Source organism: Apis cerana, linkage group LG3 (genome assembly GCF_029169275.1).
Source record: "Apis cerana isolate GH-2021 linkage group LG3, AcerK_1.0, whole genome shotgun sequence".
NCBI classification, from domain to species: Eukaryota; Metazoa; Arthropoda; class Insecta; order Hymenoptera; family Apidae; genus Apis; species Apis cerana.
The window spans coordinates 2,759,016-2,776,202 of NC_083854.1; the positions used below are offsets into that span (position 1 = coordinate 2,759,016).

General features: G+C 34.8%; 1 protein-coding gene across 28 annotated transcripts in view; it reads left to right on the top strand.

The window, feature by feature from the left end:
- Nucleotides 1–17,187, top strand: part of LOC107997070 (voltage-dependent calcium channel type A subunit alpha-1) — a 154,926-nt gene that overhangs the window by 125,757 nt on the left and 11,982 nt on the right. For 11 of the 28 annotated variants that reach the window (XM_062073400.1, XM_062073399.1, XM_062073398.1 and 8 more), the window contains 13 exons: nt 143–259; nt 668–733; nt 1,013–1,104; nt 3,594–4,075; nt 4,287–4,391; nt 4,467–4,570; nt 6,256–6,312; nt 10,760–10,941; nt 11,350–11,701; nt 14,221–14,348; nt 14,570–14,724; nt 15,078–15,110; nt 16,638–17,142. In XM_062073400.1, the coding sequence (XP_061929384.1) occupies nt 143–259; nt 668–733; nt 1,013–1,104; nt 3,594–4,075; nt 4,287–4,391; nt 4,467–4,570; nt 6,256–6,312; nt 10,760–10,941; nt 11,350–11,701; nt 14,221–14,348; nt 14,570–14,724; nt 15,078–15,110; nt 16,638–17,142 (2,378 nt within the window). Of the gene's footprint in view, nt 1–142; nt 260–667; nt 734–1,012; nt 1,105–2,357; nt 2,450–3,593; nt 4,076–4,286; nt 4,392–4,466; nt 4,571–6,255; nt 6,313–10,759; nt 10,942–11,349; nt 11,702–14,220; nt 14,349–14,569; nt 14,764–15,077; nt 15,111–16,637; nt 17,143–17,187 lie in introns of those variants that run through there. The other 17 variants (XM_062073403.1, XM_017055435.3, XM_062073402.1 and 14 more) reach the window with 15 other exon arrangements.

Consider the following 17,187-nt stretch of genomic DNA (forward strand, 5'->3'; position numbering starts at 1 on the left):
TGTCAAGAAGCGTTTCTCGAATTCATATCAATTCGAGGCATGCTAACGACAACGTGACGTTACACGCACGAAGCCTTGCTCGTAATACGATAAGGAACCGGCATTTTTGGGGATTAAGTGCAATTTCCTCTGCCCCCTGCAGGAGAACTTTATCAACGTCGGCTTCCTGAGGCTGTTTCGCGCAGCCAGGCTGATCAAACTACTCAGGCAGGGTTACACGATACGAATTTTGCTCTGGACCTTTGTACAATCTTTCAAAGTAAGTCAATATTGAAATTATTAACAGTTTTTAATATTTCTGTCAAGTGATTAAGACTTTTAAATGAAAATTGTATTTGTTGCGATTGAAAACAAAAAATTCATATTTTCAAAATTATAAACAAATTTTTGTTCTTAGCCTATGACTAATTCGTTTCAAAAAGTATAATAAATCTTATTACTCCTTCTTTTCCCGATTTCAAGATATTGTCAGATCTATACATGTCCGACATCTCAAAAACTTTCTTCTAAATGATTTGATTTGCCATAAGAAATTATTTATAAGTTTGAAAATATTAATTTTTCGATCTACGTTTATTAAAACTCTTTTAAATACTATCTTCCTGTTTAGATTAGAAATTGAAATCTTTTTCAATTCTACAATCCAATACAATCTTTTCCATTCCAGGCTCTGCCTTACGTTTGTCTCCTCATAGCGATGTTGTTTTTCATCTACGCGATCATCGGTATGCAGGTACGTATCTTTCCATCGGACAAAATCCTGTGTATTTCATTCAAGGAATTATTCCCATAATTTCCGTCTTAACATCACGGATACGGAATTTAATGAAAATTTCGATAAAAGGAAAAAAAAAAAGAAAACGTATCGAAAAAATAGTCTCCAATGATGAAAAGTCAACATTGGAAGCTGTTCGGCTTGTGGGAAAAGGGCTAGTGATATTGTTTACAGGAACAGAATGATAAACGATAACTATAAATGGATCCATTAGTCACCATGAAATTCCGTTGTCAGGTCTTTGGAAATATATCGAACGATCCAGGAACAGCGATCGATGATCACAACAACTTTCAGTCCTTCTTCGCTGGTCTTATGTTGCTTTTTCGGTGAGTCGAGCAGCTAAACGAACCAAGCTACAAGTTGGATTAAAATTGAACTTTTGTCGATGAGAAAGCTACCGATCTGTGATTTTTTTTTTGTTTAAATCTCAATCCTTTTCGTTGTTGATGTAAATTAAAATGTGTTTGTTTTTGTCATAAATGGTACGTAACTTTGAAGGATTTATAGAATGAATATGTTAAATTGCAAATTTTTAATTCAATCATTGGAATAATTTAAAATACATGCTAAATTTTATCATAAAAATAAAGGCATCTGACAGAAATCATGTTACGTAAAATAAATATGCAAATATACTGCTAATTTTATAAGCATTGTTAACAATAAAAAAGATCCTTCGACTTCGTACCATCCATGACAATCAACTAGCATCGATCATAAATAAGAAAAACAATTGAGATGACAAAATCTATACGTATATTTTCGAGAAGATTGCATAAAAAATATATATATATATATATAAAGCAAACACATGTCAAAATAGACAATGATCGGTAGCGATTAATTATTATGGTAGACTATATTGGGCTGTTGGCATGAGGTTTAATAAAAGTAAGCTGCTCGACGTGTCAATATCTCTGTTGTAATCGAACCCTGCAATTAGACCTCCCTTAGACAGTTGTTCCATAGAGATGCTTGCCCTAGATTTAATCAAGTTGGTTACCTTGTAATGGTTCTCTTGAGAGAGAGAAATGAAAGATTCTATAAGATCAAAACTTTATTATTAAAATATATAGATTATTAATGACTTGTTCTTCTCTTAAAGACTCGTCTCTAATAAAAATAATAAATCGACAATCGACAATTTTGTTGTATAAATATATCTTTGATCACAAAAACCAATCACTTTCTTACATTTTTTTTATTTCTTTTTTTTTATCCGACGAGATCTTTTAATTCTCTCTCAATAGGAAATCCATTTGTATCGAGATACAAAGGAGAGACCGTAAACAAGAGCGTAGATCTGTGATCAATGTGGTGGATGCGTATTATTAGAGAGTAGATCGATACAACACAATCACCATATACTATATATATATATATATATACTATATATAGTATATATACTCAGTTCACTTGCCACTTTTTCAACTCGTCGCGTGATAGATTTTTATCGAACTAAAAATACGAACATTAATTAAAACGAAAAATATTAAAATTGAAAATTGAAGTCGATCAAAGAGAGACGTTGCTAATGCCGTTGCTCGCCCTTTGGCCATTTTCTTTCTGTCGGTCTCAGGTATTCGGTAACATCGCGCTGGATGCTGATACTTCTATTACTAAGCACAACAATTTCCAAAGCTTCATTCAAGGTCTGATGTTGCTTTTTCGGTAAGTAAACAAACACTTAACGCCAAACAAAACTTAGCTGCGATTTTAATAAAGAAAAAAAAAAAAATAAGAAAAGAAAGAAAGAAAAGGAGAACGGCTGTCTTTCATTTTTCTATTTATATTATCTCTCTTCTTCTCTGTTTATTTTCATCTTTCTTTTTCTCTCGTGTTTCTTCTTCCTTTCTCTATCTTTATTTCCTTTGCGAAAAGAGCACCGCGCTGCTGCAAAGCAACACACGCATATCAAACACAACACTCGGAGGAATTTTTAGTTCTCGAGGAACTTAATTCTCGATGATGGGCGATGATTTCGAAGAGTAAAGAAAGAAAGAAAGAAAGACGGATGCTCGAGGTGATTACATATCTTTATATTGTTGTTCCAATACTTCGGGAAATTTTGTTGAAAATAAATCGATACACTGACATACGTAATGAACTACGCCTAAATACGCGTAATAATAAACAGTTCAAAACTGACACAGTAGCATTCGAGTAGAGAATTGAGTTACTGAAATCGGTACTATTTGCTTTTGATGTTGCATTTAATAAATCACTTGAGAAAGTTCGAAGTTCCATGCATGAATTATGTTCTCAAGTATTACAGTTCTACTTGATATCTCCTTGTGTTTAATTATTGAAACAGTTTTGTACGATCTCACGTTCGAATTAACATTAATCGTTCGTAGTTGGTGATATATATATATATTTGATGAAGTAAAAATATTTTAGAAAAGTTCCCATTAACGTACATATCTTGCTTCGAGTTGAGTTATTCGCATGCATCTTGAAAAATTGAAATCGACAATTCTTGACATTCTTCTCTTTCCTCGATCAATCTCTTACATATTGATTCTGATCTGTATCATATTAAGAATAATGAAAACAACGTCGTAACGATTATAAAAAAATTCGTATATCGGTTATAATTTTTTAATAATTATTTTCCAACATTTTATAACATAATAATTGATATTGATATTATATTTAGAAACGTTTCTTCTCACAAGTGAATTTAATTTCAAGGGAAACAGTTGTTCAAGAATCGTCGAATTACAAAAATCTGGACTCTGCTTTCAAGTAGCATAGAATATATTCGGTTCCAAAGAGAAATCGAGAACGATAACGATTGAACGATAATAATTAGGTGTGCTACTGGCGAGGCATGGCCGAACATAATGCTGTCCTGCGTGAAGGGTCGTCCTTGCGACGCGAAAGCCGGCAAACAGGATGGCGGCTGTGGCTCGAACATAGCGTACGCCTATTTCGTCTCGTTCATCTTCTTCTGTTCGTTCCTGATGCTGAATCTGTTCGTCGCCGTTATCATGGACAATTTCGATTACCTGACGAGGGACTCGTCCATACTTGGCGCCCACCACTTGGACGAGTTCGTCCGTATATGGGCCGAATACGACCCAAACGCGACCGGCAAGATCCATTACACGGAGATGTACGACATGCTGAAGAACATGGATCCGCCGTTGGGGTTTGGAAACAAATGTCCGAACAGGCTTGCCTACAAGAAGCTTATCAGGATGAACATGCCGGTGGACGTCGACTTGAAGGTGAACTTCACCACCACTTTGTTCGCCCTGATCCGCGAGAATCTCAATATAAAAGTGAGAAGAGGTGAGTCGTGTTATGTAAAAAGGGATTATTCTTATGAGTATATTTTTAAGAAAATGTATTTTTTCATTGTCTAAATTTAAAAATCTTTCACAACTGCATATTCCGTGAACTTTTAATAATTGTTGGATAGGAGAGTTGTTTTTGAAGTAATTGAAATCCAGTTTATCGTTAAACGATGGAAATATATTGACAATTTATCGCTGATTTCCAGCCTCCGAGAGAAACCAAGCGAACGAGGAGCTAAGAGACACGATCAGAAGTATTTGGCCTCTGCAGGCGAAAAAGATGTTGGACCTTTTGATACCTAGGAACGAAGGTTGTGTAAAATTGTAAAAATTTCAACTCGACCCAATATATATATACTCACAAAAGTCTGCTTATCTTATTCCAGAAATAGGCAGAGGTAAGATGACCGTTGGTAAGATATACGTCTGCCTTCTGATACTCGAAAGTTGGAGGACGACTAGGTTTGGTCAGATAGAATCAGCCGGACAGGTGAGTTTTTCGTTAATCACGGTTGAAAAGTACAAAAAAAAATGGAAGACCCTAGTGATATTTTTCTATTCAAACAAAGGAACCTCCGTGCTGCACTCTTACTCGATTCGTTTCATAATTGATTGATGATCACTTTGCTCGAATATTATAACGAAGAGACGAATCTCGTGAGAATGCATCCACGAGGATTGAGTTCGAATGGATGTTTGTCATTGGCTTCTTCGTGGTAGGATTTCACGTGGACGGTGTGAAAAGTCACGTCTCGAATAGAGAATTTCCAATGATTCCATGTAGCTTCTTGATTACCCACGAAAGCTTAGTATCCCGATAATTTTGGAAATTTATTTTTCGTATCATGTAATGTAATGAGAAGAGAATGTTAAAAATTATATATATATATTTATTTATTTGGGAGTGATTCTAAGCTTTCTTCCCGTGTCCCCGATATTCTGACGCTATATTAATGTGTGCTCAGTAGTGGCGAGAATTTTCAAACATTCATATGTATTTGAACGAGTAAAGAAAAATTCAAGACTTTTTTCAAGCTGCATTCTTTATCCCCGTGTGCCATAGATAATTAAATTTTGATCGAAAATTGATGGAAATTTCACGAGAATTAGGAGTAAGGTGGAATAAATCAAAATTGTAGTATAGAAATATTTTCTAATGTATTAAATAAGGACAGGACGAATGATCAAGATCGTTTTGATTATTTAAAATTTAAAAGTTCGAATAAAACGATCCCAAGATTAAATTATATTTCATAGAAAGTAAAAATTAAAAATCCATAAGTAAAGTTCTTTTTTAAATCCAATAATATAAGTGAAATCATGTTAAAAAATTTAAGAATGCTGGATATATGATAATTCCGTTTTCAAATTTAGTAATTTAATTTGTAATTAAACAATTTTTCGTTTCAAGAAAATCGAACGATCGTCTCACCGGGATAACGAATCGGCCTTAACTTATTGTTAGTTAAATATTATACGAACAAGGAAGACGTCGTTCAATTTCTGTCTGTTGAATTAGCCGATTCAATATGTTGTAGAAGCAGTTCGATGTCACCCTTCCTGTGAACGTCACGAATTCAAATTTTGTGCAAATGATTTAACTAGTAGATTGTCCATAATCGATACATCAATCGCTATCCAATTATATTCGTGCAATTTAAAAAGAACCATAATTGATATTTTTACGATTTTGAATTTATCGATCAAATCTACAGCGTATGACGATGTATCGACGATGAATACAGACCACACATAGAAATTTAGGAAAAATATAAGTTTTTTTGAATGAGTTTACGATTAGATTATTATTAGATAAGAATATGTGTGTTGAATTTTATATAAGTGTTCCATTCCATTTAAAAAAAAAAAAATCATAGAAAGTGAGTACGACAACGAGGTTTGAACCTTCGAATATTATTGATTAAATAGAGGTTATGTTGTTTTTATTAATTATTATTATTATTATTAATGTTATGATTATGATTAATTAATTATCGTTACTATTATTATTATTATTATTGTGACATTAGTGTAGGAGTAATTTAAAATTGAAATTTAATCACATATTGTTATTACGTTTTATTATATAACTTTATTATATTATATACCCAGACAAGAGGATGTTCACGCAGCTCTCAAAATCATCTCTTTGTGTCTTTTCTCTTTGTTTTACAGAACGATAACGATCTTATCGATAACGATAATGCTGGGCAAAGTCCTGCAGCCCAGGCGGTAGTACTTTATACTTTTTCTCTTACTTATTATTATCATCTTTAATACGGTCTTTTCGTTTCATTTTTCCTTTGTACATTTTTTACGTTTCATTTTAATATATATTCGTTCACCATTCTTCCACCATTCACTGCAAAGTCGATGATTCAATCGATCTTCGATAGATAGAAGAATTATATTAGCCAATAGAAAGTTCTCTAATAATAATCGTAAAATTTCCTGTTAATATCGATTCACTAATTTTTTTTCTTTTATTTTCTTTAATTTCTTTTTCAAATTTCGTGTTATTAACGATCGATAAAATTTTGATCGTTATATATATGCATAACTGATTCGATAATAGCACTTTGCAGCGAATGATTTACGTTTCGTGTATATAAATAACATTTACGTTCGTTGTATACTTTATATCCATCAAATCAGGCAGAGACACAATAGCCTATCGGTGTACATACATAAATAAATACGTATAAGTAATATGTACAGTTGGTATAATTATTATTATTATTATTATTATCATCATCATTATTATTATTATTATTATTATTATTTTCTTTTCGTTTATAGATCGGCAGTTGTATCTCTGTACTTTTTTTCAATCTTGTACGTTTCTTTCTTTGCATCGATACAGGATACAGATACACCCACACTCTCATACTACGCACTCCAATTTTTAACCACACTTTTCCACACTTGTACATTTACTTGTTTCGATTACTTTCCTTTCTTACATCACGTAGATTTTAACTTCTTTCCTTTTAACTTTTTCTAACTGTCACTGTATCGATAGAACGATAACGCAACAGCTATTGATGCAAATATTGGAAATTTCTCGGCTAATAAGCCTTTCAATAGAATTTTGACCCATCCTTTTTTTATCTCGCGATGCAAATTTTGAAAAACAAAAATCATTCCATAAATGGGAGAATCAACCGCGGTTGCGTTGCGATAGAAAAAAAAAAAATCACACACGCGAACTTTTTTTCTTCTCTTTCTTAGGCACTTGATAATACGTAATTAGTGGAAGTAATTACTAGAGCATCTGTCGAATTTCACACTATACTTAGAAACTATATCTTAGAAAACTTTTAGAAACTTTCCTTTAAAAGAATCTCCTTTCTTAATGGCACGTTTCCTCTTCAAATAATAAGCAACTTATAGTCTTAGGATTAATTACTTGAATCTTAGTTAAACAAAAAAAAACACGTTTCAATTTTACGCATTGTCCTAAAAAATAATAATAAAAAAAACTGTATTTTATATATATTTAAGAGAGGGAGGGGGGGAATTGATCGCAAAAAAAGGAAAGAAAAATTGCTGCCACGATGCGTAAAATTCTAACGTTTTAAGTTTTTTTAGTGGTGGTGCGTGTCGATGTCACGTGGGTGATCGTTCGCACGTGTTCCCACGTGAATATCGGCTCTTTGCCCCGAGAACACGATATAGCTGTGTGTAAGTAAATTACCCAGTACGTCGAACCTCCTGTTAGAATGAATACAATATACCGAATATATATATATATATGTTTGTATAAATTTATATATATATATATCTGAATCCTCGAACATAGCTCGCCTTTTGCCTCGAGTATCATTCCATTTTAATTAGGTCGCATTAGTCACCAATTAATTATAGTTAGTCTCGAATTAATCTCTTATATAGGCGATAGTTTAATCCCAAATATGTATTTTGATCGTTAGTAATCCAAATCGATCTTACGTATTAGAAATTATCTTTTTTTCATTTTTTTTTTGTTTTTCATACATTACTCTGTGGCAACTGTTTGTAAATTTTTTCTTTTCTCACCGTTATCTCTTCCTCCCCTATAGTGGCTCTTTTTGGTACGATAGTAGAGGAATCGAGGAACTCACTTTCGAGAATAATATTTTTAATGCAGTAAGTTCCTCGAGTTAGATTTATTAGCATCCTCCAGTTAGATGCATCGCAGTAATTTGTGGACGAGAAAAGGTAGAATGTTTCTTTGTGTTCTTTTTTTTTTGCGTTGGCAACAGCACTGCAGCGGTTGGTTCGATTGTGTTATTTGTTATCTGTAGCCGATTTTTTTGCCAAATCAAGGAAAATTAATTAAAATCAGATTAGATGGATCTTTTTAAAACAAATTGACAATTTTATATATAAATTAAGTAATGAAAGAACGATTTTATCGATCAGTTATGTATAACAGATCGAAATATGTATTAAAACTATTTCTACACCTGAACTACAATTAATATGATCATAAAATTATAATACTAATATTATCAGATACGTGAAATGGGAAAAAATTGCTGCAGTGTTTCCAATGTAGAAAGATAAAAAAACACTCTATAAGATTTTTGCCCATACCCTTTTCTTTCTGTCATCCATATGTCACTCTCTCTTTCTCTCTCTCTCTCTATTTCTCTTTCTGACAACCAGCAGCGTAGCATATAAATTAGAAAATCTATTATATTGATTACCGTAGAATCGTTGCCTTGCTAGTTCTCTTCCACAATGGCTTATATTCCACAATATACTACGTAATACAACAAGAATATACAAAGAGTTTTACACGAGGATTACTCTTCGACACGCAGACAACAACAGGACAATTACTACCGACACTATTTTTAAGTAGATAAATTATTCAAGTCTTTCCACGAAAGATTCGGTGACGACCTTTTCTTTTTTTTGTCGAAACGAACGATGCTGTGAACAACCAAATGTTTATCATCGATCCAACGACGGGCATTCGTCAGATTATCGTGATACGATGGCAAATGTCGTCTGTTGTCGATCGAAAGAAAAGAGCACTTCCTCGACGAAGCGCTTTTCTCCATATTTAAAGTATCTATTTTGTAGACAAGTATATTTCGATATTTATTTAGAATAGTGCTGCCATTTATCTCGTGTGTTTGATAATTTAGATTCCTATGATTACGTATTTTTAATTTCGAGAATCAAGAAAAGATCGAAAAGGATTTTGAATTTTCTCTTTCAATCTCTTTATTATTTTTGTAATTTGAAACTTTCCAAAGTTGTGTATAAATATATTAGATCGTTGCAAATGATCGACATGATCAGAATTTAAATAAAACTTTTAGTATTCATATGTAATTTTTATTTTTATTTTTAAACCGAATAATTATCTAATCTGAATGAAATCGGGCAACAATTATAAATATTCATCGAGTTCGATGAAACATTTCAAGTCTACTCGAATATCTAATTTAAAAATGGCGCCCTTATATTTTAAATAAATACCCTCTAGAACTTTGTCGTATTGAGAATTAATTAATGAATAACGTATTTAATCGAGATTAATTGTGAGTAGATAAAACAGTAGCAAAATGTGCCGTACGTAGGCATGTAGTCGACAACTACAGTACTATTACACCATTTATATGTGTGTATATATACGATTATCGAATGATTAGTTAGATAGAAAAAAAAAACGTCACGTTTGTTCGCTGTGATTGGCTTATGTACAGTCTTTGTCTCCACCATTTGTTCGCATATGTATATGTACTTTTAGTAAGTAAATCTTTTAGAAAAAAAAAATATTTGCAAATCGTCGACGTTCCAATTTATCAATAACAAACGATTTTTTTTAAATTTAGATAAAGATGATACGATATTATTGTTTATATCGATATTACAGAGAGACATTGACGATTTGTTGTGTTGTGTTGCATGCTTACTTATAATATTTGCATTTCTACAGTGTACAGTGTAAACGTGACGATTAATCAGGCGTCTTTTATTTTTGTACATGGTACTTCCTTATATGCTCTTCTTTATAAACACTTTACAAAAATAAGATAATTAATTTACATTACGTAAGAATATAATATAGCTTTTTTGAAACATATACAGGCTTTGTCAAAGTGATCCACAGGCACATGATTACAAATTGCTATATATATTATATATATATATATATATTATATAAACCACTTTTACTACAATTTTTTCGATTCTTTGTTCTTGCACACGCATTTTTCAAAAAAAAAAAAATTTCTCTAATAATATCTCAAAAAATATTTTTGTAAACACTCGAGTGCATTACGTCACATGATTATCACTTTTTCCAGCCAATTCTAGCATGGCCTCTCTGTTTCTCTCTATCTCTCTCTTTTTTTTTCTTTTTTTTTTTCTCTTTTGAACAAAATTTCTCTCTCGCCGTTGTTTATCGCTATAAACACAACAACTCGTGCTCTACTTTTTATAATCATTCTTTTCCCTTCTAAAGAGAAGCACGCAAGAGAAAAAAAGGTAAATCGAAGGAGAACGAAAGAAAGCCTGTATGTGCCTGTACATACCTGTAACTGATAATATTTGGCTCTTTGGAAACGAGAGATAAAGAAAGAAAAATAAATAAAGTACATTCGTAAAAAAAAAAAAACAAAAAGAAAGAAAGAAAGAAATAGCTCTGATAGTCGGTGTGGTTTCGCACGTTCGACTTTAGCAAGCCTTCCTCAACTGCATACTGGACGTGACGGCGGTAAATCATACCGGAAATAATCACGGGGCTGGAAGTAGGGCGAACAGCCTCGAACACGTGGTACGGCCAACGCCTGAAACGAAGCTCGATCAGCACAAGGAGCACAGGGAGGAAGACGACGAGCATAGACGTCAACGTAGCATCAGGTACTCCGTTTCTGTTTTATACATAATATATGTAATAATGCGTTTCAAAAATATATGTAATAATGCGTTTTGCATTCGACAAATACGAGTTCAAGATATATATAAGTATGGAAAACAATAATAGCAAGTCGTTATGGATAGAAAGAAATGTAATGAAAATCAGACTCAAAATATAAAATAATATGGATTAAATAATATAAAGAAACTAGAATAACAAATACATGATCGATTGATATATAGAAAATGACAGCAGTTTTGAAATATGGTTAATAATATATAATAGTTAATAAAGTAAGTTGAAATATAGACACGGTATTGAATATATTTTTGAAACGTATTGTAACTATCTATATCCATTTATATTTTGTAACCACTTTCTTCTTTCCTTTTTTCTTGGATTTTTTGCAGAAATAAAAAGGTGAACTGGAAGATGTCCCACCAGTACGATATACTAGGCAGCAGCGGAGAGAGTAGCCAGGGAGGGGGTGGGTCTGGGGTTGTACCCGTAGTTAATGATGAGGATCGCGCCCCCGAGCTAGAGCCACTGCTGGCTGAGGTGCCCTCCCAGCAGGATCAAAACTACTACTACCACCATCACCATCACGACCAATACTACGATACCGACAATGATCTATACTATGACCATCACCACCACCACCACCACCATCACCATCACCATCATCATCATGCTCACCGACCACCCTCGTACTATCAACACCAGAATACCTACGCACCTCGCTCCTCGATCCGTTACCACAAGGTCTCTCGGCTCGATTCAATTAAAAAAATCCTCCACGATTTTCGAGTTTAAACTATTTTTTTTATTTTTTTTCTTTTTTTTTCCCCTCGATCGGTTGCGATAGAGAAACGAGTATTTTTATTGGTACTTGGATTTTTTATCTTCTCATTTTGCTGTGCATATATCGACGATTGCTCGAACAAGAAGATTTCGACCGAATCCTCGAGTCACGTGTCTAGATCGCGGTAGATCGAGGATAATTACGCTTCGATCTTCGTGCTATTGCCATTTATTAGCCGATCGTATAAGAGAAATTATATATAGATTTTTATGTGTGTGAGTTTCACGCTTTATTAGATACTTAGATATCGATTGTCGTTAGAGCGGGGAGGGAGTAATTATACGATTTGAAGGATTTACCGTGGAAGGATTTCGATCTTGATTATAGATTGCAAAAGTTGTTCTTCTGATTGATCTTTGAAAGGTTTCGATCGTTAGAAATTAATTCATTGGAATGATCGAATCAAAAATGTTAATACTGTAATAATTTATTGTGTAGATCAAAATCGGGGTAACTAATTTAATATATTTCTTTTCTATATATGTTGTTATAATTTTATTTAGTGAATCGATCCATAAATTCTTGTAATGAAAATTGAGAATATACATTTCATTATCTTATACTTCAATATCTCTATCGATAATAGTAATGACAATTTGACGATAACAAATTCAAAATGATATCCAGATAGAAACCGGATGAAACGATCGATGAATTAAATCTCACGAAGATTAAATTAGAATGATAACTTTCACTCGATATTCTATCAAGATTGCCAATCCTGGTTTCCTCGAAATCGTTATAATTACACTGGGCGAGATATATCATATGTCGCGGAATTAGTTTTCGGCAATGAACACGATTTCTCTCTCTCTTTCTCTCTCTCATATTACATATTAGACGAAGAAAGCAACAGCACCTTTAGCCTTTAGCTCGACAAGACAAGATAAAAATCCTTGTAAACGGAGTCGAGAAAACACATTTTTAGATCGGGATAGATGTTAGTCAATTAGAACGTAGATAGATCTCGCGTTTCGGGGTTGTACACACATACAAATTATCGGGTTTCGTGGCGTGCAAATCAAGCAAAGATCAAGATCGATTTACGATCAACAATCCACTGTGTCCATATATATATATATATTAGAGATCATACCTGCCATCACGTATCTAGAGATCCCCATTGTATCTATATCTGAAATGCACCCGATACATCCGTGTTAAAATCCTTATACTTTCAATATGAAACAAAATATCCGAATATTTAAATTATATATTTGCAAAATGCGATTCTCTCGCACGATCACGACGATTGTTTTTTTGGATATAAAAGGAAGAACGTACGATTTACTTATCTTACTTGCGATGAGAATCTCTATATATTTATACCCATCGACGTATTTAAATATTCGGCTGATATCCGAACGATATTACTTCATATGACTCGATATATTAAAAAAAGAACACGGATGTATCGATCACAACCCCATCCTAACCACTCCTTACGATCTTGAAATAAAGAATCGTAATAGAATCGATCTTGAACGCCGTTAACCTTAGCACAATGTAAATACGAATGAGAACGGAGCGTGAATTATTATTAGCTGAAAAAAACGAAAAAGAAAAAAGAAAAAGAAAATAATAATAACGTGAACGTTTCTTTTTAGAGAAACCCCACCCTTGTCCCTAGCTGCTTTCAGCCTTGAGATTATTATACACTCGAGAGTAACGAAGCACTCGTGAGTGAGTCGATCATCATCGATTGCCTCGTTCTCCTATGCGTCTCTCGTTCTTTTGTATTATTAATTCCATGTATGACCCGTGTCCCGGTAAGTAAGAAACACACCTCTTCAAACGAGTCCACGAAACTCGTCGACGAAACTAGCAGTAGTTACACGTATATACATATACACGCACACACGTTTCTCTCTATTTCACCTGTACACCGCTCCAAAAAAAAAAAAAAAAGAGAATAAAGGAACACACTCAGGCAAGCATGTGCATGCTCGAAAAAAAAAAAGAAAGAAAAACTCTTACTTAAACTCTTGCATGCTTCTTACACGCGCGTATATACTATATGTGCCTGTATATCGACTTCTCTGCTCCTACTCATCGACTGTTCTTCTTCTCATCTTCGAGAGAATTGTTTCTATCTTGTTTCTATCTTGATTGACGAACGAAGAGAAAAAAAAAAAAAAGAAAGAATCGAATTGAGAGGAGTTTCCGCGCGAATTTTGCGCGTTGACTTGATTCGTTTGCCGTTGAAATTCGCGCGGAAATTCCTCGGAGGCAAAAGGCGTTCTCGAGTCGAGAAAGTTGTTTGTTCGAGGCGCGGACAATTTGTATAAATTTATGATAATAAACGAAGGCAAAGAGAACCGGCGACACCCCAACTCTCCTTAAAAAAAAAAAGAAAAATCCCTCGACAAAGAGCAATCCCGGGACAAGAGACCCCTAATCGGCGAGTATGTTCGTTTAGATGGAGCTTCAGGACGTCGTGGTTAGCGACTCGCGTGCCGGTAGCCTCGAGAGTCTCACCCATACTGGCAAAAGACTTCATCCACCTGTGCAGCCAGTTAGACACCCATCGCGTTCACCGAGTCTAAGGTACGTGCTTATTAATTATATACAGTTATCAGGTAACAAAGCTTCTTCACGATTCTTCTTTATCTTCTGTGGTTTCGATGTTTGGAAATTTTTCTTCCCCATGCTCGAAGAGGGGAAAGGAAAGTGATAAAATAATTCTCTTACGTCACAAGTATCGTAAAATAAAAAGAAGAAGAAATGGCGATTCGTGTTGGAAAACGTCTGGTTGATGGATTTTTCAGGAGGCACTCGCCAGGGCGACCTGGATACGATCATCACGGTCATTATTACCACGAAGGACCAGGGTTTAGCGATACGGTTAGCAACGTCGTCGAGATTCAGAGACACACGCATCATCCCCATCCGTCACAGTACAATCATCGGCACAGGATGCGAGGTACAAGACAGCAATGATAATTTCGTCGAAGAAAACACGGTGCAACGATAAGTCCTTTTTACGAAATCCAACCTACGAATCTCTTCCGCGACACGCATTTCGCCCATCTCGTCCTAATGATCAAAATTAAGATCTCGAATTATATTAATCTAATTAAATTGAAATCGATGCGAATTCGACGAATTGAACGAGAGATTCGTAGTTACGATTTAGAAAAAAAAAAAAGAAAGAAAAAAATATATATATATATATGAATGTCGCTATAAATGGTTTTTTACTCGCAAGAGGCAGAAGCTCTGTGTTCACTCGATGTAATATGTTTCTTCGTTTTGTTCTGTTATGCGCCTACAAAGACTATTACGACCACTGCGACTATTACGACGATGGTAATTTCTTTCGCAACTCCGTTTCATTCCCTGTTTCCGAAGCAATTTTTATCGTCATCATGATCATCGTCATTTGATTATTATTATTACCATTATTATTATCATTATTATTGCAAATTCGCCGTTGTACTTTCGATTATTGTTTTTTTTGTTTTCTTTTTTTTTTGTTTTTTTGGCTTTCACATCTTCTCCATTCATCGACACGAAACAAACAGATATACAGATATACATAAATCGACACAAGAAAAAGAAAACAGACATTCGATCGATCGTCTTCTCGTTCACAGGATTGACAAAGATGTCGAGAATGTTTTTTAATTTTAATCGTCGATTAAGGATCGATAATTATTAAGCAAGGAAACTTTCTCGATTTCTCTTTCGTCTTATTATTTTCTTCTTCATAGATAGATCATTTCATTATTGTAATATCTTCCCGCGATCTTTCTGATTTGCTCATTGGACATTGCACGAGATATAGTTGTACACAGGCTTTCGATATCAAGCACTCTTGCACACTGGATACGAGCACCATGTCCTACACGTAGAGGATTAAGTTAGCATCCAAGTTTCGGTATTACGATTAGAAATTCACTGATTGTATTATTTATCGGATCGAGTAATAAGTCTGTGTGCGATTTCTCTGATTAGAATCACTTATCAGTGAGTCTTTTAAGTACTTTTTCAATGCATTTTCTTGCGTTTTAAAAATATGTTCGATGAATATCTTGCTATGGTTTTCTATGTTAAAAATTGAAAACAAAGCATAATAATTCTTATTTTCTATTTTATTTATTATTACATCATATATAAGGAGAAAACCGACTAATGTTTACTGTAGCTATGAAAAATAATATTTTAATATTTTTACGTTAAATGGACTTATTACTCGATAGTCTGCACGAAGCAGTGTCCCTAGAACCATTAATGTATAGATAGAGAAATTAGCATGCGGCATGTTGATCGATGCAATCAGATTAGAAAATCAGAATTGTCGAATCCCTGTACTATCCTTACAAAAAGCTTGAAGAGTTCTTTCAAAGAACTTCCACCAAACTTCCAAAAAAAAAAAATTACCTCATCATATCCCAAAACTTAATTCTCTTACTGCTAAATTTATGCGATTCGTTTTCAAAATGCTGTAAGTGCCAATTTTGTTTCTTTTTTAGAATAGCTTCTGACCAAAAGCATACTCGTTAAAATTCTTCTTTACATTCAAGTAGAATCTCTTAGCATCCGTCATCTTATCTTTCCAATAAAATTTTCAATCACCGGCACTTACAGCCTTTCCTTCTCGAGATCTCTTCAATCGTGCATACGATGTAATCGAAAACCTGTAATTCGAATCCCAACAATAATTTACCCAACAAGCGAATAACGAGTTATACAGGCTTCTCTTCCCTTGATACCGTTCCTTGGAATAGCGTTCGAATCCCGCCCCCCACCTTCGAACGAAACACGCTAGGACAGTTAGAAAATAGCCAGTGGCGCGTTGGAAAGGTTGGAAACGCTAACGAATACGTTCGTCAGGTCCGTGGAGCGCTTCGACGAGCCCAGCGAGGACGCCGAGTCCGATACACCACATCGACCGTGGCCGCCATTACGGGACGACCAGTTTGGAGCAACGTTCGAGGAGTCCAAGCCCGATCGGTGGTCGCCAGCCGCCCCACACTCACCAGCACTATCATCGGCATCATCCCCATCAGCACAGTTACCCGGTGCTGGTGACGAGGCGTGGGCGTGGCCGTCGATTACCCCCAACCCCCAACAAACCCTCGACGCTTCAGCTCAAACCGGCGAACATCAATTTCCCGAAATTGAACGCGTCGCCTACCCACGGCTCGCACATACACGTGCCGATCCCAGCCGGTATGCAGCATCCGCCACCCGGCCAGCATCTGCCTCCCATGCAACCGAGCCACTGCCCCCTAAGCTTCGAGCAAGCGGTGGCGATGGGTCGGGGTGGCCGCCTATTGCCAAGCCCTGTGCCCAACGGCTACAAACCGCAGCCACAGGCCAAGCAGAGGACACCAAGGTTTGTTATTCCGTTTTAATCGTTGTTGTGTGATTTTGATTATTC